The sequence below is a fragment of the Meles meles genome, chromosome 6 (genome assembly GCF_922984935.1).
Source record: "Meles meles chromosome 6, mMelMel3.1 paternal haplotype, whole genome shotgun sequence".
In the NCBI taxonomy this organism is placed as follows: domain Eukaryota; kingdom Metazoa; phylum Chordata; class Mammalia; order Carnivora; family Mustelidae; genus Meles; species Meles meles.
Genome location: NC_060071.1, coordinates 32,953,193 through 32,978,563, shown reverse-complemented (window position 1 = coordinate 32,978,563; position 25,371 = coordinate 32,953,193). Strand labels below are relative to the sequence as shown.

The 25,371-nt window shown below is 56.8% G+C and overlaps 1 protein-coding gene across 7 annotated transcripts in view; it reads left to right on the top strand.

Annotated features, from left to right (window-relative positions):
- LINGO1 (leucine rich repeat and Ig domain containing 1) overlaps positions 1 to 25,371 on the top strand; it is a 190,933-nt gene that overhangs the window by 156,783 nt on the left and 8,779 nt on the right. The window contains exon 1 of one of the 7 annotated variants that reach the window (XM_046010155.1): positions 17,096 to 17,234. The exons of the other annotated variants lie outside the window; for them this stretch is intronic. Within the exon in view, the coding sequence (XP_045866111.1) occupies positions 17,229 to 17,234 (6 nt within the window). The 5' untranslated portion in view covers positions 17,096 to 17,228. Of the gene's footprint in view, positions 1 to 17,095; positions 17,235 to 25,371 lie in introns of those variants that run through there. 7 annotated transcript variants of the gene reach the window in all.

Genomic DNA, 25,371 nt, shown 5'->3' with positions numbered 1-25,371 from the left:
CTGTGTGACCATGCTTGGCCTCTGTGCTCTGTGCCCACCCTGCAGGACTCGTTTACTACTTCCGACAACCCCCAGCCCTTCCCTTCACCCCATCCCCGCCCTGAGACGTCTCTGTGTGCAGAGGCAGTTGCCAGGCCCCCACCTGGCCTGCCCCACTGCCAGGCAACTCCAGCCTCTCCTCCCCCCATCGTGCTGACTTCTAGGGCAGGAGGAGCTGGTGGCCCAGGACAAGACACTGTGGGGCCTGAGGCGCTGGCTGGCCCAGCTCCACCCAGACAGAGCTGCGGGGCTGGCCACCCCCTGCCGGATGCCCAGGGTTGCTATGGCGACCCTCACTGGTTTCCCTGCATGGAGACCATCGGGAAATAACAGTGAAGCCTGTTTTATTCTGTGTCCCACCTGGGAGCCATTTAAGCCTCCCGACTCCTTTTGACACATAATAATTTTTTTTCACTTTTAAGATTATCCTGAAATCTCACTTCCGGCTCTTCCCCCTCACTTCTGTCCTCTGTGGCAGTCGCCGAGAGCCTCAGGTCTTCTGTCACATCCGTGAGCATGCTGTGCCCATGCTTACGCGCCGGAGACACATCAGATTGGCCTCTCTGTGATTGTCACTTGACAGCAAAGCCCCAGGGGCCAGGAGCTCTGTACCCCTTGGCCTCAGAAATCAAGGTCAGGGTCAGGATCAGCCCAGGTCATCCTGTGATTAGAATTGCCATTTAATGTTCTCTCTGCAATAGCGATCAACATGGACGTAGAACCCAGCCTTAAAATGAGAATAGCGATAAGCGTGGGTTCAAGTCTTGGTTCTCCCACTTTCCAGCCAGCTAGAGTTGGGGGGAGAGGTGCGTCTGGCAGAATGGCCACGTCTGTGGTTGCATGGCTGGCATTCCAGCTCTCCTGACCCAAGTGTGTGGCCTGGCGCTCGTGACTGTCCTTCTGTGAGCCTCAGTTTCCCCCTCTATACAACAGGGCCAGTGGTGTGTCTGCTTCAGAAGGTTCATTGCACGTGAAGGGTCCAGCACGGTGCCTGGCACAGAGCAAGTGGTCCTTACGTGCTAGCTTTATGGCCAGCGTTAATATTGCAATTATTATCGTGTCTGGGTGATCTCGGGGCTCAGTCTCATCACCTGTAAAGTGGGGTTAATGGTGCTACTGGGAGCCCCAGCTGCCACCTGATACCAAAGTCCTCCCAGCTTCCAATCCCCTCCCCCATCTGCTGTCCATTGGCCCTGTGTTTCCTAGATATCTTAGGACAGAGAGGGAGGGAGGAAGGAAGCAAGGAAATAAATTACTCCCTGTCTGTCCATCAGTTAGCAATGGTGGTGTCAGTTTTCATAAAGAAGGGGAATCTGCAAAGTAGTCAAAAAAATATTTCCTGTGTGACTCCAGCAGCCCAGCTGTTCCCTTTCAGGAAAAGTGCTGAAGGCTGAAAATAAAACCAAGGAACAATGATAGGAAAACACAAGGAAAGAAGGGTGGGGCATGGGGAGGGAAGGGCAAAGCAGACAGGGAAAAGACAGACATAGGGTGTGGCGGCACAGAGGACCCCCAGGTTTTACCAACCCCGCGCTGGGCTTGCAACATCTAGCACGCCTGCCCTTGACCCAGCTCCTGCTCTGAGCTGCACACCCGAACCCGGGTTCAAAGGCAGGGCTGACGAAAGAAGCCATCTGTGAGAGTTAACACTGGGTGCATTTTTGAGTCTTCCTGGCCCAAACTCAGGCCCCTGGGCCTTATAGAAGACATCTCAGCAGTGGGTTAAACGCTGGCCTCAGTGCTGGGAGGGAGGCCTTGGAGAGGAGTTCCAGGCTCCCACTCGGCCTCTGCCATATACTGACCCTGACCCCATGCTGGACAACTCTGGCCTCTTCATGGGCCTCGTACGGACCCCACTCTGTCCAGCCTCTGCACCTTGTACCTTCCGTTCCTTTCTCCTAGAAAGTCTGTTCCCTTCTCTGCATGTCAGGACTTTACCAGTCCTATAAGACTGCCTGCTCCAGGGAGACCCCTGGGATTCCCACCCCCCAGGGTTCATCTCTCCTCCCTTCCTGCTCTGATGACTACCCACCTTGTTCAGACCCTCTTGTAAGCTGGGCCTGCCTCTCCACTGGCCTGTGCTCTGGCAGATGGACCAGATCCCTTTCAGCTCTGGCTTTCTAGTGCCTTCTGCCAGGAGCAAGACAGCCTGGGGACCATTGCAGTGCCTGGTCTGAGAGCTTTTGGGGGCCTTGGGTTCTCAGCAGGCCATGTCCCTTGCCTGTCCCTAGACTCCCACCAGGGAGGCCACCAGGGAAAGTGTCCCCTGGCTTCAGAACCAACATCTATAAAATAGGCAGTTAGACTACACAAGTCCTAAGTCTCTTACCCCATACCCAACCAGCCAGGCGCCTTCCCTGCCCCTCCACACTCTTCAGCTAGAATGTACCCAGAGGGCCAGTCCCAGTTTTGCCACTGACTTCTCTGTGACCTTGGGTGAGTCTCTGTGCCTCTCTGGGCCTCTGTTCTCTCACCTGGAAAGTGGAACGCTAAGAGTGCTTTCTTCGTTTTGCTATTGGGAATATGGAACAAGTCCATGTCTAGAGTATGGGAGGGCCCTGAGTAATGCTTAGGAAGTGTCAGGCATTTTTATTTTTCCCCAGGGTCTGTGGCTCCCTTCGGGGCCAGGTTTAGAGGAATACACCCTCCATGGCCCGTCAGCTAATCCCAGGCCAGGCACTTGAGGCTGTCAAAGTCCCTATCTGTCTTGGGGGGCTTTTGGGGACAGGGCTGTCTCAGAGGCCCAGTGGAGGAAATCTTTCCTGCGGGAACTTCAGGCTGGTGGAAGGAGATGGGAGAGCAATCATGCCAGGCTCAGCACGGAGAGACGTCCACGCCAGGGACAGGCCCTTGAATCCTGCCCCGAATGCAGGTTTCTGTTCTATCACATCTGCTCCTGGGAGAGAGGGAGCTGGCTTCTGGCCTGGCTCTCCTGCCGGTGGTTCCTGCCCTGCTCCACCTGCACACAGATTTGGGGGCTCAAAGAGGAGGGAAGGAAAGCTTAGCTCTCTTGAGGAATCGTGAGCCACAGCCCATTCCTCTCACCCCTCTCCTCCTTCCCCGTCCACACCCCCGATTCTGCTCTCTTGGTTGCCATGACAGCAGCGCACTGGGGACAGAACCAGAGTGTGGCAGCATGTTGCCCAGGGTGGGTGGCCCCTCTGTTTCACACCCAGGTCCTCCTGCAAGCTGGTGTAGGGCAGGCTGGGGTTGGGGCTGGGTGTTTGGGTGGAGCCCCTTCAGGGCCGCAGACACTTCCCTGACAAGCAGCTAGAGCCATGCAGGAGCAGTCAGTGCCTTTACTGACTATGGGGGCCATAGGTGTGTCTGCCCCTCTGCAGCTGGGGGTCCGCCCTGTCATGCCCCCAGCAGCCTCTTGCCAAAGACCCTTCACCACCCTCTCACGTTGTTGCGCTTGCTTGAAGCTGGCTGGCTGGGTGGTGCTGTCCCACTTTACAGATGGGGAAACGGAGGCCTGCTCATGCTCTCGCTCCTTCACTGGCTCCCCTAGGCCGTAGAGGTATCAGTGGGGGTTCTTTGGAATCTTCCTTTCCGGGGCTCTCTCTCCTTCCGCACCTGAGTAAGGCTAGTAGTATCCACAGCAAGAGGAGAAATGTCAGCACGGCGTTTCACTCGGCTTCACTTTCTTCTTCCGTTCCCGGGGCTAATCTTCGGCTGAAGGAAAGGCCACCAGCCTTTCTAAAGTAGGTCCGGAGCCAGCTTTCCCGTGGGACCAGTAAGACACGCACCGGCACAAAGCAAGGGCTGGCGTGCAGCTGTGGGCTCACAGGGGCGGCAGCCCGGGGAACATGGGGGCCAGACTACCTGGGGAGGGGAAGGCCAGTGCGGTGGGCCTGGATTTGCTCACCGTGCTTCCCACACTTCAGACATTATGGGCATTTCTCTTTAGCCAGGCTAAGTGCAGGAGCATGCCTCCCTTCCCCCAACCTCCAGCACGCTCACTGAATGTGAAGATATTCCTGCCGAGTTCACGGGTGGAGAGAGATGGGCTGATGACAAAAAGTGAGGTGGTGAGAAGGAGCCAGCCCTCCATTCCACCCCAACCTGCCCACCCCATGGGATGCCCCGGGGACACTCTCTGGCCCCAGCTTCCTGGGCTGTGATACGGGAAGTCTCTGCAAGCTGGCTGGCCAGGCTCCTTCCTTCCAGACCCCTCAGCCCCCTGATTTGGGGAGTGGGTGGGTGGTTTTCTCCACCCCACTGTCTTTGTGGCTCCTGGACAAGTGAGTTCCAGGGGTGTGTGCGGTGGGGAGGAGTGTCTGCGTATGCACAGGGAGGTCAATGAGTCTGAGTCATGGGGAAATTTCCTGAGGGCACACCCGGCCTCTGTCCCCACTGATGAGCACCACGACACTGCAGGTGTTTATGGCTGGTTTTCGCGCCCCAGCAGGTGGTGTGAACACACTGCCTGAATGTCTATGTTGCAGTTTGAGAGTGTGGGGGCTCTCCCATTGTCTGCCTTCCAGATCTCTCCACCTCAGGCTGCCAGCCCTAGCCTCCCGTCACTCACCCCACGGCACATCTGACCCCAAATCTCTAGAACTTCACCACAGTCAGACCTGGCTGCTGGTTCTGGCTTCAGTAGGGTGAGTCACCTCACCTTTCCAAGCCTCCATTTTGTCATCTGTGAGATGGGCAGAGCAGCTCCTTCTGCATGTGTTGCTGGAGGGACTGAGGGAACCGCTGCTGTGTCCATCGGCCACAAGAATGGCCAGTGAGAAGCTGTCCAGGGCTCAGCTTGCTCTTGGCTCAGCCCTGCTCCGGAGCCCATTTCCTGGCCTCTCAGGGTGCATGGGCCAGCTTCTCTCTTGCCTCCTGCTGTCATTCATACTTCTACTCATGTCAACCTCATTTCCTAGGAAACAGAAATGCCCCAAACAGGTGGGCCCTGAAGGAGCAGATAGATACTCAGGCCTGCCCCGGGGACCCCAGGAACTAGGGTACCCCCTCCCACCAACCTGGCCTCCTGGGCTTCTAGGACAGCATGGGCAGAAAAGGGATAGAGAGGGAGGGCACTGCCCATATACAGACCCCAGTTGCTGCCCCAGTGCAGCTGGGAAGCCCTGAATGAGGCCTTGGGTCTTCCGTCTGCACTGATGGGCCTTGGAGAAGGGAGGGAGATACAGAAGAGTCCCACTCACGCCACCGAACCCCAGCACGTCATGTTTAACCGCGAGGCACACAGCACAGATGTCTAGCACAACACAGCAATATTTTGACAACAACCACAAAAATTGGACACACACACAAAGCAGACACCTCTGTACCTACTAAACTCATGATCCCAATGGCTTGTCCTCTAGAGGCCTAAGTGTATGCAGGGCCCAATTCCCAGGGCTCTGAAAGGATGAGCTCAGTAATCCTCACCACCCTTTGGAGCAGGTGAAGGGGCTTGCCTAAGTGCCCTAACCAGAGGAGTCCATATTCCAGAAGATTCTCCCACGTCTCACACTCACTCATTTCCCTGTTTGCGATACCCCCCACCCCACCCAGCCCCATACTAGAGGGAGATGAAGTGGGAGGGCCAAAACCTTGGTGTCTTGCCTGGGGGTGGCACCAAGCTCTCAGGAAGGACACTGTCCCCTAAGTCTCTGCCTGAGATTTTCCCTTGGCCTGCTGCCTCAGGGCCAGCGCTGTGACTCCTCACGGGGTACAAACCTTAGACCATGGAGCTTGGGGGAGCCACCTTCAGGACTTGCCCTCCCTTCCCCTTGTGCTGTGACTGGCAGGGTGGCATGTCCAAGAACAGCAGGAAAGACAATGCAGGCCACACAGCCAGAGGAGGCCCCAAAGAAGCCCCAGGGCCCTGAGGCTCCTGGGCTTTCCTCTTTGTGTACCCCCCTTCCACACGCCTCTTTAAGCCTCTCACCCCTCCATGTAACCTGACAACTGCTGAGAGTTCCAGCAGCCCTTACTAAGATATGACCCAATTAAGGGGGGACAGAGGGCCCTTCCTGCCTTTGAGGTTGTCCTACCCCCAGAATTATGGTTCTTCCCTGAACCCCCAGAAAGCCCTGTTCTCCCACTGAATCCAGGGCAGGCAGCCTTCCTGCTCCCCATTCCTTCTCAGCTTCCAGCACCATCCAGATGGCCTGGTCAGGGCCACTTGTTACCCAGTCCAGGGGTCTAGCTTGCCTTATCTCCCTGACCCTCTGAGTGAAGGAAATTAAGTCGAAGAGATGGAGGGAGAGACAGAGACAGGAAGGGATAGATCCTCAAGGGGTCAGAGAGGGGCTGATGCTGAATTTGGGGGGCCATGAGGGGCCATGGCCTGACCTAACCAGTCCATCCCCAAAACCCAGTCTCCTGCTCGGGTCTTTGTGGCAGCCGGTAGTCTTGTCCCTGCACCTTCTGCACGCTCCCCCCACCCCGTACCCTGCAGCCATTCAGTTTGGTGTAGTCTTGGAAACCCGAAACCTGACAGACATGTTCCAGCTGCCCCACATATGACCTACGTAATCCTGGGCAAGTGGTGTCCCCCTCTCGGAGGAGGGAGGTACACTTAGGGCTCCGAGTGAGCACCCAGTCCCAAGAACAGCCCTCTGAGATGCCTCCATCCCTCACTGCCCAGGCCATCTGCCTGCCACTGCAGGCACCCGCCCCAGCTGCCCCCTACCCCGCTGGGCACGGTGATGGGCAGGCAGGTGCCAAGGACTGGAAACTCTTGGGCAGGAAGAGAGCTCCTGGGAATGCCACACCAAGGTGGCTGTCAGAGCACTTGTCCCAGTTGTCACAACATGACGCCAAGCATGGAGCATGAGAATCTCCCTGCCTCCTCCTGGGACCGAGTCCAGCTGCTGTGGGGAGAGGCAGGCGGCTGAGGCTCCGGGATCCAGCAGTGACCTGTGTGGCCTCTCTGTCCATGTGCAGAACAGGCTGCCATGGGACAGACTAAGAGAAGGCTGCCTAAGAGAAGATAAGGGGTGCAGAGAGGACCCCCAGGGAGAGGCCTAGCCCAAAGCACAGTGCTTAAGAACTTCCAGGATTCCCATCTTTCCTCTGGGAGAAGGAAACCACTTCCAGAACTTAGGTATTGGTGGGGGCTATTTCAGGACTGGAGAGAGGAGCCTGTTGGCCACCCAAACCTGGGTGATGTGCCCAGCCCTGCTCCCTGTGTAGCCTCCAGCAGGTTGTGGGTGAGCTGGCTGCCTGTTTAGGGAAAGGGGTGCCTTCGGAGGCCTGGACTGCCTCCCCTTTGCCCTCTGTGGCCTTCAGCAGAGCTGAGCACACCAGGGGCGCCCAGGTGCCCAAATAGGGCAGCCCAGTTCCACGTCCCTGAAGGAAGTATCCCAGAGACTGAAGATCCTCAGCTTGAGAGACAGTGGGGTGCCAAGCTCTTCATCACCAAGGACCCCAAATGCCAGTGTTTCCCTCTACCCTGTCTTTCCCTCCCCATGCCCGGTGAGGCCTCTTTCTGTTGGCAGCCCTACCTCTGTCTTCCTCCTCTGCTCTCCGGCGGGTGGGGACGCCCTGTGTTTGGTAGAGCCTGGGGTGGACCAAGCCCTGGCAGCTGGACACCTTCCCCCTCCTCAGCTTTCTCCCCTTTCTACTAACGTCCTGGAAGCCAGTCTTAATGGAGCGGAAAGAGAGCCCAACAGAAGGAAGCCTCATTAAGCCTGATCTAATTAGGAGCTCCTGTGAGATTGGGGGGATGGGGGAGTGCCCTATGCACCAGGAATATCACACCACAAACTCTCCTGGGACCCTCCTAAGCTCCCAGGTAGGCACGACTAACCCCAGGTGGCGTGAACGGAGAGCGGCTCAGAGAGGGTAGGTGACTTGCTCAAGGTCACAAGTAGCAAGTGACTTCCCTGGGAAGTGCACAATGTGTCTCTGGGTTCAGCCCCCAGTTCTCCACAGCACTGGCCTCAGCACATCAGGCCGGGCAGGCCTCCCGTAACGCCCTCCATGCGGGTTTATCCAGCGTCTGCGTGCACACCACAGTGAGGGAGAGCTTGCAGGTCCGGTTCTGGCTCTTTCCATCTGTGGACCTCCTCAGTACCGCCTGACACCCCAGGGGGGTCTGGAGGGGGGAGGGGGTGGGGAGTGGGGCCAGCCATCCTCTCAGGCCCTCTCTACCCTACCCTCATCTATATTCCTCTGCAAGTAGGCGGGGTGCTGGGGAGCCCTTGCCTGGTGGCCAGCCGCCCCTTTGTTAGTCTTAGCTAACAAGCTGTTTATGGGTGCGACATGACACCTGCTTCCTTTTTTATAACTTCAGTAATTTATGGGCATATTAGTGGCCAGGCAGCCGCCCTGGGTCCCAGCCAGACCGGACAGGGCGATGCAGCCGGGTGCCTCTGCTGATGTTTACTCTCTCCCACCATCAATTATTAAGGAGCTAGCCTTCATTTTTGCACATAATTACATGTACCGTGATGGTTCAAACTCCCCTGCCCTTAGTCTCTCTGGAGCAGGGCCTGGCCTGCCCTACAGGGCTGAGCTGGAGCAGGGGTCCAGCTGTCTGTCCCCACCATCCTGGGGTCAGGCCTCTGCACCTGCTGTTCTCTCTGCTTGGACACCATCCCCCATGCTCCATTGGTTGACTCCTACTTAGGCTCTGAATTTCCACCTCCCAGAGATCCATCCTGACTCCTGTGCGTGTGAGTCTTCCCACGCTCTCCTCATCTCTTTGCATCACAGTCCATTAAGTCTTGCACCCTAGACTGTGGGCTCTTTGGGGTCCAGAGAAAGCTGTATCGAATATTTGTTGAGTGAAGGAGTGAATGGATGGGTAGATGGATGGATGGATGGATCCCTCACCTCCCTCGCCACCAGTGAGCCCACTGAAACACCTGCCCCTTCCCCTCCAGGAAACCCGTCTTGGTTGCTCCCACCACACACCTCCTTCTCCCCAAAACTCCTCCAAATTCTTCTTGGCTGGGTTGGAATCCCCAAAGGACAGCAAAGCCTGGACCCTCCATCTGTGCCCCCAGCACCAGACAGAGGGCAGGTCAGAATGGAGGAAGGGCCAGTTATGATCATCTCAACTCTGTTGTGTGACGTGGGGAGGCTGCTGGTCATTTCTTCATTGACCATATTGATCATGGAAGGGGGCGCATGGAGATGACAACTGTCCCTACTTTTCTGGATGGGGTTGAGGCTTACATGACATGGTTTATAAAAGCACCGAATGCAAGACCAAATGTGTCACAGATACTCAAACAATACTTCTTAACCTCAACCATCTTCTGTCTGGGAAATGGGTCAGTGAATTGAACTGAATTGTGTTGAATTGAATCCTCTTAGTCACACCTTCTCTTGTCCACACCTCCTTGTGTGGCCTTAGGTTGGCTCATGGGAGCCCTACAAATATTCCAGAAGGATCAATCAAGACTCCCAGCATCTCAATCCACACCTAGGAAGGGGGAAGAGGACCAGTCCCTCCTGTGCTACCAAAGAATAGCACGAGGAGGTCGAGGAGGTATTGTGGCCTCCCCCGAGGGCGTGGCAGAGTGAGGAACCTAGCCTTGGCCTGCCACTGGACTTGAAGGTCCAGGAAGTTCTCGCTGGAAACCCTGTGCCTCAAAGTCCTCCTCTATAAGAAGAGAGAATAATAGAATAGATCCATGAGATTGTTGAGAGGACAAAATGTGTTGCTTAGAACCACAGAGCCTACTCACAGTGAGCCCCTCAGAGTGTGGGCTTCCAGGTAGGCCTGCCTCTAACTCTTCCCCTTTCATTCTGTCCAGCGGGAGCACTCCTCTGGAATCGGTACTGGTCATTCTTATGCATGTTTTTAGACTTTGCCTGTATATGTAGGTATCCATGCACAATTTATAAGGTTTAGGGCTTGCTTTTAGACTTATATTGGTGGTATCATCCTATATGTAGCTTTGGTTCTTTTTTCTCCCTCAACCTTGTGTTTGTGGGATCACCCAGCTGATGCATGGAGCTCCAGCGTGTCCCTCTTCAGGGCTGTGTGATCATGCACTCTGTGTTTATACACCATTCTAGTGATGGGCATGCGGGGTGTCTCGGGTTCCTCATTAGAACAAACGTTTTCCTGCCAAGTTGCTATGCCGTTTCTCACCCTGACCAGCAGCAGGCACCTGGCCTGCATTAGCTCAGCCTTGCTGGGAGAAAGACATTTTTTTTGCCCTTCTCACAGATGGAGTATGTATGAGTTAGTTATCTATGGCTGCATAACAATCACCCTGAAACTTAGTGGCTTGAAAAGACAAATTTGTGTTATCTTACAGGTTCTTTAAGTGAGGCTTAGCCAGAGGCATCTGGCTCCAGGTCTCTCACGAGGCTACCGTCGGGTGTTAGCCAGAGCCTCAGGCATCTCAAGGCTTGGATTGGGCAGGGTCTGGGTCCACATTTGCTCCTGTGGGTAATGGCAGGTGTCCGAGCCTCGCGGGGTCCTGGTTAGACATCAGTTCCCTTCCATGCGGGCTTCTCAACAGGGCGGCTAATAATAATACTGCATCTGCTATGTGTCATAGTGAACAAGCAAGTGATGGAGAGAGAGTCCCCAAGATGAAAGCTTGTCTCTGAGAGCCTATCAGATTCTCTCTGTTAGAAGTGATTCCATTAGTCTGGCCCACGCTCAAGGGGAGGGAATTGCTCGCAGTGGGGGAGATGCCAGAAAGTAGGGACCCATTGGGAGTCATCTTCAGGAGCTGCCTATCCCAGGGCAACTGAGGCTCAGAGACGTTCTCATGGTCACACAGTGCTTAGAGATAGAGCCAGAACTGGAACTCAGGACTGCTCAGCAATAAGGCTAGACACCTTCTGAGCCGCCACCCGCTGCTTTTGACTTAATAACAGGTTCCGACTTAAGTTAATAAACAAGACTGCTGCACAACGGAACTCTAGACAAGCGCTTAATGAATGGATTTGCTAATAGTGCTGCCTGTTTGCACACATTAGCTCAAGTGCCCCCTGACATGATCCGTGGGGACAGCTGAGCCCAGGCTCTCAGGAGAAGCAGTTCTGCCAAGCCTGGAGCCCAGATTCCCAAAGAGCCAGGGAGTGGTCCCTTTTTACAAACCGCCTTTTATATTTGCTTCTTTGTTTTTGCTCTCAGTTTAATCATTTGGGTGTTTTGTGGTTTTGAGGGGTCATTTTTAGTGGAGTGCACACTTAAGTCTTAACTGCAAGGTCAGGAACATCAGGAGGGACTTTGGGGTGGGCAGGGATGACCAGCCATTTACAGGCCCCAGACAGATTCCCTGCCTCTCATCTCTTATGAATGCAGGAACCAGGCACCCAACCCAGCAGGGCTGTGTGGCCAGGCTGAGTAAGGGCTCCTGCCCTGGGTCCTCCAGGAGCTTTTTGGTTCTCCCCAGTTCTCAGTGTGATTCCAAGTCGTGGAGGCTGCTGCCTACGTTGCTGCTAGTTAAGGGAATGTCACGGATGCTGGAACATTTCCAGTGGAGGCGTGGGTGACCAAGACCCCAAGATAAGGGGAAGTGAGAGTTAAGAACTTGAGTGTCCCTGTCCCCATGCCCTGGGCCCCCCTCTTTCTGGGGGAAACCTACTGGTCCTTCCTGATTAGTGGATTTCAGTTGAGTTTAATTTGCACACATCAGCCACTCTGGAATCAGGGCTCTGGGCTCTGCAGAAACCAGAGGAGACACAAGATCAATCCCTGCCTTCAGGGTGTTCCTGATTCTGAGAGGACGAAGAACTTAGTCGATGCTTCTCCTATTGGGAACGTTGAAAGGAACCTTAGAGTCAACTCCTGTCTTTACAGAGGAAGGGCTGGTGGGGGGCGGGGGGCAGGGAACAGAGAACAACCATAACAGTATAATAACCATTTATCCAGCGCCTACTGTGTGCCTGCCTTTATCACACAGCACCTATTGTGTGCCAGGCCCAGCATCAAGTATTGGAGATATAGATATAGATATATAGATATATATATATATATTTTTTTTTTTTAAGTCATGAGATCCTCCCATCATCCCCCATGAAACAGGTTCTACTTATATTCCATCTTCCAAAGGAGGACACTGAGGCCCAGGGAGGTAACCAAGGATACAGAGTAGGAGACTGAGGTGTTGAGAGTAGGCTTCTGGAAAGAGGGGGCCACACAGAGCCCTGAATTGAAAGGGAAGAGGGAAAGGGTGGGAGAAAATGGATCGAGAGTCTGAGAAAGCTGTCAGTGACAAGACATGCCTGAGCTGGGGGGTCGCCAGCTAAGAGAACACCCCAAGGAAGTGGGGGTGGCTTTCTGCGCCTCTGCCCTTGGAGTCTTGGCCTCAGCTTTGGCCACAGTGGTGTCCCTCCATGTTGATCAGCATATCTCCACATGTGCTATGTGCAGGGTTCCTTTGAGCTGAGCCCCGGTGTCCTTCCCTGGGCCGGCTGCCCCATGCAGGATGTGGAGGCCAGGAGCCGGGGTGCACGTGGATGAGTGTCTTTTCCCTTACAGGTTCCTGGGCCCGACCCTCTTTAACAAGCCTCACTGGGACCCTGGCATCCCCAAGTCTCTTCTGGCTCAGGGAGGGGCTTCCGAGGGGGCAAGAAGGTCCTAACCCCGGCCATAGCTCCAGGCCCACCTCCTACAGGGACTTCTCTGCCAGCCCCTTCAGAAGCCCCCCATCTCCCGCCCCCCTCCACAGCTGCATCAGTGCAGGGCCCTGACCTATGGATTTTCTGCCACGTGCTGATCCACTTCACTCCAGCCTGAGTCTTTCCAACTTCATTATACCCGCAGCCTCAGCAGCCCCAGCATAGAGGGCTGCCGTAGTCAGAGGTGAGTACAGGGCTTCTGCCGCTCCTGGAGGCTTCAGCCTCCTAGGAACTCAGAAGCCTTGAAGGAGCCCCCTCTTGGCTATCTAGGAGGGGGTGCACTCCCCATCCCAACCAAGCCCTTATTGCCTGGCTGGGGCAATTTCCCCAGGGGGTGCGGCGGCCCCTCAAGGTAACACAGCAAGTTATTCAGAGCACTCAGAATCAAATTTGCAGTATCGGTTGGAACATGGGGTCCACTAGCTCCACAGGGACCTCCTGCTGGATCCTGGCTCCAACCTGCTCCCCACCCCTGCTTCATGCCCCATGTGGCCTGCCCAGCCCCCCCACCTCCCCAGCCCCTGGTCTCCGTTTTTCTTGCTAATTAGAGGTCTCAGCCATGACTCCAATGTCCCAGCCATTTTAGAGCTGTCATTAATTTCAAGTGGCTTCAGAAATAATCATCATCATAAAACCCTGCGGGCAGCTGGGCTGGAAGCGGGCACAGAGCAGGAACATAGGTAGCCCTGTGTGTGCCACCCATTCCTTCCTGGGCCCTGGGGGGCTTGGCCCCTCTTTCTGTACCCTCAGCTGCCCAGAGTTGGGGGGGAGCGCAGGGCTTGGACTGGGACATCAGGCGCACCCTGAGCTTCAAAGTCCAGCTCTGCCTCTTCCACAGTGAACTTGGGCAAGATACCAGCTCTCTCCAGAGCCTCAGTTTTTCATCTGTGCGGTAGGAGAGCGCCAGCCTCTCTGCTTTGCTGTTCTCACTCAGGGCACTGCAGGCTGGCTGCTGCTTCGGGCCATCAGCTCCTGCTTTATTGGGACTTGCTAAGTTTTCACTTTGAAGCCAGGATCTGCTATGTGCCCACCAGTGAGACAGGTGGGTTGAGGCCTGCTCTTGGGAGCTCCTAGTCTGAGGACAGAGAGAGAGGAGACTGGGGCCTTGCTTCTAAGGTCATTTTAGTATGGGGAGGGGAGACAGGAATAGAAGAGAGTGGCCTTAGTTTGCTCTTGAAGCACCCGTGGAAACCAGGCAGAGGGCACACTCCAGGCAGGTGGACCAGCAAGGACTGAGGCTTGAAATTGTGGGTGAACATTCTTCAGGTGTAGCTCAAGCGTACAATCCCCTGGTTGTGTCATTTAAGCCTTGGACCAGGCCCCTCCAAGGTTTCACATTCTCCATGGCTCTGGGATCCCTGAGAGGGCTCTGCTGGGGCCCACCCCACCAGCTGGAGCCGAGAGATGCCCGTTTGATAGCTCATGCAGAGACATCTGACTGGGGGAGGATGCAGTGACCCACCTCCTCACCCTTTTATGGGGTCTTGGAGTAACAAGGCCAACACTCTCACCAGGTCCAGGCTGGACCCTCAAAAAGGCCTTTTCTCCAAGTTCTTCCCCCAACTCCTCCCCAACCCCATTGTTTCCATTGGTGAAGTAAGATAAGGGAGTCATTTCTTCTGGAGAGACAGGCAAGGAGGAACGGCCTGGATACTGTATAATGGAGAAATAAGGGACTGCGGGGCAGTTCCTCCCAGACAGGGCTCTTTGGTCATCCCAGCTGCCTCAAAGCGTGGAGAGATAATTGTGGGCCCCAGAAGGCCCCAGCCCCCGGCGCCGACTTCCTTAGCCAGCATCTGGAGTTTGGCAGTGGGCTCTCCCCCATTTCTCCTTCGAGTTCACTGAGGCTGGGAGCAGGTGAGTCGGGGGCGGAGATGCCGTGGCCGCGCGGTGCCTGCGTCAGTCGCCGCACCAGGAATAGCCCCCGCCCCCGCCCCCGCCCCCCAGCGGGTCTGCGCGCCCGCCGGGCGCCTGGCGGAGCCTTTACGCAGGAGCTGGAGAGCGTCTATTCCTGTCGGGCTGGTGGGAGGAGGCGGCGCGGGAGGGCGGGAGCTCACGGGTAACTCACCAGCAGCCGGGGTGGGGGAGCTGGGGAGTCTGGGAAGGGGGTCCAGGCAGCAGAGAGTTGAGGGACCAGGGAACCGCCTGCGCTGGGCTCTTGAAAGGGACGAGGACACCTGTGCCGCCTCCCCTCTTCCCCGCCCACCTGTAAGTCCCTCTGCCAAGCCTGCCCCCTACTGGTTTACTCAGCCCTGGAAGCCGATTCAAATTCCCATTCCAGGCTTTAGGTGCTGTGTGACCGCGGGCAAGCCATGTAATCTCTCTGAGCCTCGGGTTCCTTCTCTCCGTCACGGGAGAACAACAGCGCCTCCTCAGAGGTTTGTTGGAGGATGAAGGTAGAGTGCACAGCAACAGCATCCGCACCTGCTGGGAGGGACTCCAGCTAGGCCTAGGATAACGATGGACACAGGGAACGGTTTTTCAGGCAGGACTGTCCAGACCAGTGGTGTGGCAACGAGACAGAGAAGTACCCAGAATCTGTTTCGCTGGAGCAGAGGGTCTGTGCAACTCTTTGGGCTGTGTGTGTGAGACTGAACAGTGGAGATGGGGGATGGTGTTGGGGGTCTGGGGAGACTGGTGACCCCACCATGCCAGGCAGGTATCTGCAATGAATGTCAGGCAGGCTCTGTTGGGCAGTGGTGGAGGGGGGGTCGGGGGTGGGAGCAGGATCCCGGGGTTTGTCTCCGAGACCGAGGGGCGTTGGGCCAGTCTCCTCTTCCCCAGCTTCAGCTTCCTTCTTTGCCTGCCAGAACCCCTATGCCTGTGGGCTCCCGGTGGCAGGGGGCTAATGTGCTAATGGGATGCGCTCTCAATAGTGGGAAGGGTTGGTGCCAGGTGGTGTCAGCACTGATGCTTGTTCAATCATATTAACTTAGTGTTAAAGGGCATCTGGCTTACAGGAGATGAAGGGACGTAGAAGGAGATGAGATGGTAAGGGCGGTAGTCCACTCTGCACCCTAAGACACCCCGGCCAGTGGATCCACTGCATCGGCTGATTAAGGAGGATCAGAGAGATCGCTTTCTCTAGGCCCATCTAAGTGCGTGGCTCTAGCCCAGGATCCTCTGGATCCCTGGGATCGAACTGACCGACAGCCATGCCCAGACTGAGGCTCTGCACTGCCCTCTGCTGGTGGATGGGTGCCGGCCCCCGGCCAGAGCCGGCCGTAGCGGCCTGCTGCCCTCTGCTGGACGGGAAGCCGGGTTGGGCGGGGACCCGGGCTGCAAAGGGCGGGGCAAGACCCCAATTGGGGTAAAGCCTCGGAGCTGGCGGGGCTTCCTCTCGACACCCCCCCCCCCCCCCGCCAGCTTCCCTCTCTACCTGCCTGGCCCCAAGGCCGCCAGGGCGTGGGCTCTACGGAGATTTGCGTACATTTAGAGAAGAGGGGCAGGACAGAGGCTCCGGGCCTTACCCTTCCCACGCCGTCCTCCAAACAACCCTGGCTGGGTGGGGAGCCTTGCCCGTTCACGTGCGTGTGTCCGTCCACACGGCAGTGTGCAGTGACCCTGGTTAACACGTGTGAACACATTCATGTGCACACGCATGTGGCCACACAAGAGGGTGCGTGCCCACTCAGGGAGAACCGTAGCCCGGACTCCCCTGGGTCGGGCTGGCCCGGAATTCGCCCGGAGCCGGGGACTCGGAGGGGCGCGGCCGATGCCGGGCTGCCGCTCCCGGGCGCCGGCTCCGGCACGAGCCTGGCGCGCCCCTCGCCTGCGTCCCCCACTGCTAGTTTCTCTGCCCCATCGGTGCAGGGCAGTGGTTGGGGCGCTATTCGCTCTCCGCCCCCTCCGCTGGAAGAAAACGAGCCCCCCGCCTCACCTCCCCCCTCCTTGGTTTTGCGGCCGCGCCTTCTCCTCCCCCGCCCGGCACCCGCCGCTCTTCTCTCCCTCCCTCCCTCCCTCGGTCCCTCCTCCCTCGGTCCCTCCTCCCTCCCCGGCTCACTCCTCGCTCCTCGCGCTCCCTCCCCGCGCCGCTGCAGAGCGCGGAACCCCGGGCGGGAGCCGGTGCGGGAGCCGGAGCGGGCGACCGGCGACAGCGCAGGCGGCAGCGGCAGCGGCGGCGGCGGGTCCCGGCCCCAGCCCCGGCGCCGGCCCCGGGAGCGCGCGGAGTCCCCACCCGCGCCGCTCGGGCCCCTCTCCCGCCGCGGGGCTCCGAGCAGCATGCGGAGCCGCTGCCTGCCGGCCTCAGCCCTGGCCCCGGCCCCGCTGCGGAGCGCGCCCGGCCTCGACCCCGGCCCCAGCGGCAGAGGCGGCGGCGGCGGCGGCTCCAGGGCGGCCCGGGGCGCAGAACCAGGCTCGCCGAGCCCGCGCCGCGCGTCCTGAGCGCGCCCGCCCCTCCGCCCGCCGGGGCCGCGGCCTCCCGCCTTCCCACTCCCGCGCCCTTGCCCGGGCCCCGGCCCCGGCTCGGCTCCCACCCGCTTGGGGCAGACAGACGGACAGACAGCCCCGCGAGGGCGCGCGGACTGCCGGGAGGAGGTGTCGGACGGGGAGGAGGAGACGGAGGAGGGGGCTGGACAGGGGCTGAAGCCCGGCGGGGGAGACATGCGATTGGTGACCGAGCCGAGCGGACGGACAGTGCGCCCGAGATGCAGGTGAGCCCGGCGGCCGAGGCCCAGCCCCGAGCGGGTAGCCCCGCGGCGAGCTCCCTCGAGGGCCGCCGTTGGCCCGGGTGCGCCCTCCTGGGGCTGCGGGGCACCCCGGCGCCACCCAGATTTCCCTTGGGGGGCGCACATCTGACCCTCCTCAAGCCTCAGAAATGAAGATTCTTTCTTTCCCGTTCCTCCCACCCCACCAAATTCCAGGCTGGCTAGCTGGGACGGGTAGCTCTGGATGGAGGAGCACCTGCTAGGGTCCCAGTCTTGCTTGCCCCCCATCCCCGTGCCCCCTCCTGTTCTGAGCACTATTCATCCTGGAGGGTAAGCCTTTTGCTCAGCGGGTCGCTGCACCTCTCCACAGATCCCAGATCCCCCCAGGCAGCCCTGTCCAGCAGCAGGCACCAGCTAGCTGGTGGATGCCGGTTTGGGACCAGTTTTCTCCACAGCCTCCAGCCTGGGCAGCAGCTCCCTCCCCTAACAGGGAACAGCCCCGTTCCTGCTCGGGCCCAGCAAGAAGGAGGAAAAGGGAAATGGGGGGTGGAGAGAGTGCAGAGGAGGGAGTTGGGGTTATGGAGGACTTAGGAACCTTTTAGGGGCCTCCCTTTGTCTGTCTTCAGCTTGGGTTTCTCACCTCCTCCTGCCCCACTTTTAATTCTTAGGCAGCCGGTGGGAGGTGGGAACCAGCTGAGAAAAGGGAGGTGAGGAGGGAGCGTCCTGTTCTCCCTCCCCACCCTCTGTGCGGTGGCTGAGCAACCCCCACCCCCAGATGTGTCTCTCCAGGTGGCTTCCACTTTGGGGAGGGGTGGGGTCAGGCCCTGTGGTCTCTCCCCTCCCTGTTCCTACCCTGGGTCTCAGCCCAGCCCCATGCAGCCCTGGTTATGCTGGAGGCATCCCCTTTGTTCTCCGAGGTCCTGGTCTCAGAGTGGGGGAGAAGGGGCATGTGGGAGGTGCCCTGGGAGTGCAGGAAGGCCCTGAGATGGGGATCAGTACCATCTGGATGAGCCCCTTCCTGGCCTGCCCAGCCCACCTTCAGTCCTCCTCTGCTTGGCTTGGGCAGCCTGAGGGTGTGATGTCCAGCCTGGCTCAGCCCTGCCAACAGCTCTTACACTGGTGCCTCCCATGCCCGGAGAGCTGTGAGCCTGGGGCCCCCAGGCTTTGCCACTTTGCTGCCTGGGGCTTCCCCACATCCAGCAAGGAGCATGGGTAAGGGAAGAGAGGGTCACCAGTTCCCAGACCCTTTGTCCTTGTGTGGGACCTGGTCTGCTGGGACAGCTTGCCCGCTTTCTCCCCACGGCCTGAGACAGGAGGGAGAAGATAACGTAGCAGAGGGGTGAGGCCAAGAACTCCCTGGAACCCAGGTAGGGACTCCTGGCAGCACCCGGATGCCCCTATGGGAGGGGGGCTTAGCAAAGGGGAGGGCATGCCCCCTGTGACGATGCTTGCTGCCTCTGTCCCCTCCCCCTGCCAATTTAATTGTGAGATGGGCCTTGGATAGGTCTTGGTCAAGGCTGCAGTGCCCCCCAGGGCCTGGAGTTAGAGAAGGTCCTCATTCCAAGGGGCCAGATTTTGGGGGATAGGTGTGTGTGTTCAAAACCCAAGAATCTTGGCTTGTGGGCAGAGGACCCTGTGTGCCTGGAGGGAAGCAGAGAGACTACTCTGCCCCTTGGCGGTAGTCCTCTTTGATTCTAGTGATCAGTGCTCCCTCCCCTGCCTCTGAGCACCCATGTTACCCTTTACTAGTTACTGTTCTCTAAAACTCAGAATTTCAGACACACACACACACACACCCAAAAAAACAAATGAAAAAGACCCCAAATCCTCTCGTGAGTGTGGGTCTTTGTTCAGCATAAAGCCAGACAGGTAACAGGGATGGCTCATCTGGTCCTGTCTCCTGGTGCCTATTAGAGCACACGGCTGGAGGATCACAACAGGGGCTGAGGGTGCATTCCTTTGGAGAAGGGAGGCACCACAGTGATTTAAACAGGGCCCCATGGAGGAACGAGGCACTGTGTCAGCTGATCCTGTGGGGCTCCTGAAAGGCCAGGGAGGGGAGGCAGCAGACAATGGTGATTTCAAAATCAGAGCCTTAGCCTGCTAGCTAGGGTCTCTTGGTCCTGCTCTCCTCCCTGTGGCACTCGGAGGACAGATGGAGCCTTCCAGACACAGGGTCTCATCTGTTTCGCCCTGGACTAGGCCCTCTTGGGGCTCCCATGGATTGCCTTGAACATTCAACGCTGAGCAGTCATATACCCACCCACTGAGCTCCCCTGCTTGGCCCACAGGATATGGAAGACACTGGGAGGTACCCGGGAGCAGCTATTAGCTGGTGGCAAGGACTGCTTGGAAGGGAAACGAAGTGCTCCACCTATATGGATAGACAAAGCTAGGTGACGTCAAGGGCGCCCAGGCAGTACACTTAGTAGCCCACCTGAACTCAGAAAAGGGTGGGACTTATTTGGGGGTGGTTGAGGTCGCCAGAGGTCCTCCAGAAAGAGAGAGATGAGTAGGTCCTGAGGTGGTAGCAGGCTTTGCAGACACATAGAAAACCGGGGATACCAGAATGGGGAGGGTTCTTTGTAGAAAGAGTGTGGTAAGGCAAGTTCATTTCCAAATGCATCTGAGGCATTCTTGATACTGATCTTTGTTTTTGCGTTGAATGAATGAATGAATGTATGTCCTTGGGTGCTGTGGGTCCAGGAGAGCTGTGCTGAGGAAGGTCTCCTCATGTGTACTTGGTTCCTTTGATGTCACTTTATAGTGAACTTGTTGGGCGGGGACCCTGAAGCCAGATGCCTGGGTTCAGACCTCAGCTCCACCTCTGCTGAATTTCTTAATCTCGCCAGGCCTCAGTCTTCTTATCCATAAAGTAAGGCTAGCAAGTGTATTTACCTCTAGGGCCAGCAGGAGGATTAAGTATGCTAATATATGCAAAGCATTTAGAACAGTGCTTAGTACACAGTAAGCTCTCAAGAAATGCTAGCTATTCATAATTTATATCAGTGATGTGTTCTCAGTCTTTTCCCTGTAGCTGGTACGGAGATTTGATGTTATAGCTGAGAAAAGGGAGAGAGCCCCCAGCTGATAAGCTTGATCTAGAATGCCTTCTGCCTGACCCCTGGGGCTCAGGGCTCGCTCATCTGGGCATGACCTGGTAACTGATTAATGTATTTGGCATTAGGGATAATAAAAGTGTTATACAGGGGCGCCTGGGTGGCTCAGTGGGTTAGGCCGCTGCCTTCGGCCCGGGTCGTGATCTCAGGGTCCTGGGATCGAGCCCCACGTCGGGCTGTCTGCTCAGCGGGGAGCCTGCTTCCCTCTCTCTCTCTCTCTCTGCTTGCTGCTCTGCCTACTTGTGATCTCTTTCTCTGTCAAATAAATAAAATATTAAAAAAAAATAAAAGTGTTATACATACAACAACGCTACTTCCTAAGCTGAACACTAGGGCTCTAACAATGGTGTCCATCTTTCAGGGGCTTCCTCACTTGATTCCTTGGTCTCTTTCTCTGAGGCAGCCACTCTCTTAATTACCTATTAAGCATTCCCTTGCCTTTTTAAAGCCATTTTAGTATTTTAGTATATGGAAATTGTTCAGTTTGGGTTACTTTTGAACTTTGTAAAAAGAGCCTGAAACTGGATGCAGCCATCTGGAATTTGCTTTTTTCCCCCCCTTCAACTTCATATTCCTAAGCTTCGTCTATATTGTTGCAAATAATGGTAGATGTAGTTCATTTGTTTGCACTGGTACATAATGTTCTGCCATTTGAACCTACCACCATGGATTTATCGTTCTTCTCTGCGGGTTGTTCCCCTTTTGGTTCTCACAAACAATGCTGCCGGGAGCCACCTTGTCTGGTCTCCTGAGCATGCAGAGTGTCTCTGGGGCACATGGCTGGGAGCGGAATTGCTGGGCTGTAGGGCGTGGGCATATTCAGCTGTCCTCGAAAATGTGGCAAAGTGTCTTCCAGATTAGTTGGACCACTTATGCCCTTCAGTTGGAAAAATTGTCCCCAGTGCTCCCCACCCTCGCCAGCACTCGGTGTGGTCAGCCATCTTGATTTTTACCAATTGGTTGAGAGTAAAATGGTGTTACATTACATTTCCAGAATTCAGGGTTTCTGATGTAGGAAATGGGGGCCGAGATGGCCTGCAACCCATGTGTAACAGGTGCTTAGGGAGCGATTGTCCCCTTTGTCCCTAAGAGTTCCCCAGTTAGTGGGGCTGCTGTCTCCATAAGCTCTGAGCTCAGGGATGGGTAAGGGCACTCAGAAGGACTCCCCAGGGAAGGGGGGGATGAAGGAGGAGCAAAGAGAGCTTAAGTCCTGCACAGGACCCCAGGGGTTTGGTGTTCACCCTGAGGATGGGCAGGGGCGGTCCTGGCTTGGCGGAGGGAGAGAGATTGTGCCCCCTGAAAACCCTTTCTCCACACCCTGGGGTCTGGCCTGGGGTTAGGCACTGGGGAGTACTTCATAAGAGTTTGGTGAGCTGGAAACCAAATCTGGATGAAAAAAGGTATCTTTGTTCTTCCTTCCTTCCCATCTCCTTGGGGAGTCCTCCCTGATTGCTCTTGCCCACTGAGAGAGTGAGGGGGATGGCTGAGCAAGGTGGCTCCTGGGCGGCAGCAAGTTCCCCTCAGGGGGCCCTCAAGCCCCGTGTCCCCACAGAGGCCGAGAAGCTCAGTGCTGGCAAGGTGATTTGGAGCCACTCCCTCCGCCAGCCTGGTGCCCCAAGGATTGATTCTGGGGCTGCTTTCCCCTCCCAGACCTGGGCCCCTGGAGCTGGTTAGAGACGAGCAACAGGGCTGGCAGAATAATTATGCCTATTTCATGTGACACCCAAATTGATTGCCGCCAGGGTGACATTACCAGGGCATTGTTCCTTGTCTCCAACCTCTTATTACATGTTATTAGGGTGTGTGGTGTGTGTGTGTGTGTTTTTCTATTTTTTCCCCCTTCCAGGGAATTAATCTCTCTGCCGCGTCCTCTGCTTCCCTCTACAGAGAACCTGCCTGTGGCTCTGGGAGGGGGTGGGGGCCTGCTGGCCTGCAGGCTTCCTCTGCCTGGCCCAGCCCCAGGAGGGCTGTAGATGGAGCTCGGGGGAGGAGGGGGTGGCATTCTCAAGTCCCTTTTAGTGGGTGTGAGATGGGGGTGTCTCAGAGCTGGGAGGGGCTGCTGAGGGGCGTACGGGAGCAGAGGGCTTTCCCGTTGGTGTCCCGGGTTGCTTTTGTCTTGGGGCACGCTACTCACCCACTGCTATGAAGCCAGGTTTTCCATCCTGGGCCGTCTGGTCTTCCATTTGAGTCCTCACACTGAGCTGAATTGGGCCTCCCGTGCGTTTTGACGCTACTCTCTTGGCCTGCACCAGGCTCTTTGCCCTCTGTGCCTTGGGACACCTCTTAAGGGTTTGCCTCCGCCCAAGCCTGGGCTTCTCTTGAGCATGCCGCCGGGCGAAGGCGTCCTCAGTTCCTGAGCAGAGCAGAGCACACTCCCCAGCCCCATCTAACCAGAGGGGCTCACCGCCTCTTGATTTGATCTTGGTGTACAGGTTGGAAAAATGGGTTTTGGTGAGGAGTTGGCCAGGATTCACTGGTGCAGAAAGCACTTTGAATAGTTAGTGGTGGTAGAAGGACGTTTTTATTTATAGCTTGTCCATGCTCTAAAAAACTCACTGGACCTTGGTTTGGGATGTACCGGGGGTTGTTTTTCAATCTTTTCACCTTTTTGAGGCATTAATAACTCAAAGCTTCTCTTGACCCTGATCTACCCCCATCGCGGTGTCCTGGCGCTACGCTGGGGAGAGAAGGGGGTGGAGGCTGGGTTCTTCTGAGGCCCTAGCCCTGAGATGCCGTTGGACCTAGGACAATTCCCTGATACTCTTGGGCCTCACTTCCCTCACCGGGGCGGGGGGGTGTGTGTCTCTAGAGTTACTAGGCCTCTGGAGTCAGACGATGGGACGGTGGGGAGGTAAACTAGTGTCTTGAGCCTCAGTGTCCTCATCCATGAAGTGGGTACATGGTGAGGGCTGCTGGGGTCATTCTGCAAAGCATTCTGTGTGTTCCATCCAAATATCTCTTTCCTTCCTTCTCTTTGAACTCTCTTGCCCCCAGCCCCTAGAGGGCACTGTCCTCCCTTTTGCTGAGGAGTTTTGAGCCTTGAGACAGGAAGTCACTTGTCCACACAGTCCTACAGCTCAGCAGGCCCTTGAAACTGAATCAGAGAAAGGCAGCATAGTCTGCAGGAGCCGTCAGACAGCCTCAGGTTCAGCCACCTCAGGCCCCGTCCCAGCTCTGCCGTCCATCACTGTGTGATTCATGGCAGGCTGCCCTACCTCTCTGTGCCTTGGTTCTTTCATCTGTAAAATGGGGATCATAGTACCAACCTAATAAGACTGTTGTGAAGAGGAAAGAAGCTCTTGTTTGAGTTCATAGCCTACTTGCCATGTGACCTTGAGCAAGTTACAGAACCTCTTTGTGACCTTGATTGAGCAACTTACAGAACCTTTTTTGTTTTGTGCTTCTCTATGTTCCATCTGCAAAATGGGAATAATGACACAACCTACCTCCACACGCTGTGGTGAGAGAGATAAAGTTTTATATGTAAACTGCTTAGAATCATGCCTGGCACATGAAAGGCTCTTGTCTTCATCCTGTTGATCAAGTCTCGGGCCTTCCAGGCCCCTGCTGGTTTCACCACTGCCTGCTCCCTGCCCTGGGCCTCTGAGGCCATGAGCTCCTCTTCTTTCAGGCTCGAGGCTAATGGCCTACCAGGGTGGGGGTTGGCTGGTGTCCAGGCCTCCAAAGCCTGAGATGGGCCTACCTAAGCTGTTCCCAAGACAGAGGAACCCTGAGGACTGGGGCAGTCAGGAAGGGATGAGGGGATCTGCCAGGCACCTCCCAAGATGGCCTGGGTGGCGGATGAAGCCGGAGACCTTCAGTGGTCTCTTCTTGCCCTTGTGAGCCTGGGTTGGTATTTAGGAGCCGGGGAAAGGTGGGAAGGGAGAAGTAGTGGGTAGGGACATGGGTTTTCCTTGAGCCTCCTCAGGTCACCACATGGGTGCTTGCCTAGGCCTCCTCCATTCTGGGACAGCTTCAAGCCAAGGAGGGTGCTTTTCCCTCGGGTGGGCTCAGCACAGACAATAAGGAAGTTTCCTAGAACCGGTGGCTCCCTTCCACCCTTCCCAGGACAGCTTCTAGCTTCCCAGCTGGACTCTTCCCTCAGAACAAGCCTGTGGAGGGGCCATCAGGGCCCAGAGTGGTCCAGGGTTCACCCAAGGTCACACAGCAGGGCAGGTGTGCAGTGAGCCCAGACTGGAGCCTGAGCGTGGGACCTGGGGGCCCAGTGCCCTTAGCTCCCTGAGATGTGGCTTCCTCTGGGCCTTGCCCTACCCCAGCCCCACCAAGCTGGCCACTCCTGGAGGCCAGAGCCTATATATAGAAGCCTTTAAACCCTAAGATGCTTTGACAATTAAAATTCATAATTTATCCTGAAAATGGTTTGGAGCTGTGGGCTGGCCGGAAGGCCGGCAGCTCCTGAGAGCAGCTATGCTCCTGTGGAGTGGGCTGTGGGGTGGGTAGGGGCATCCCGCCCTCAGAGGCATAGGGTGGGTGCTTGCTCAGGACCCCACAGGGGCAGCTGCCCTAGCGAGCAGGCAGGCAGTCACACCGGGCCCAGCCAGCAGCCTCGAACCTGGCTGCGGCCGAGAGGCCAGCTGAGTACTGTGGAAAGAACCTTGAGTTTCCAAGCACGCTGGAGGCACTGGGCCAGTGGAGTGGTGAGAGGAGGGACAGCAGGCCCACACACCCACACGGGCCACCCTCCCCTGTGCCCAGAGTGCGTGCGCACTCGCGCGCGCCCTGAGGGCCCAGCAACTCTGCCAGAACCAAGAGCAAGAGGAAAATAAAGAATTATACACGGCAAAGGACATGACCTCAATTTTCTTCCAGGTTGATTTTTTTGTTCCCGTCGGGGGTAGGGCTAAAGGAGGAGGACAAGGGAGAGGACAGGCCAAGGTAGGCGGAGCAGCCTGGGAGGAGACAGACGGAGGCTGCCGAGGCTGCTGTGCTGTCGCCCACTGGCCACACCGGCTGTATTTCTCTGGCGGGAGCCCAGCCAGAGCACCCGACCCTTCCTTTCAGGA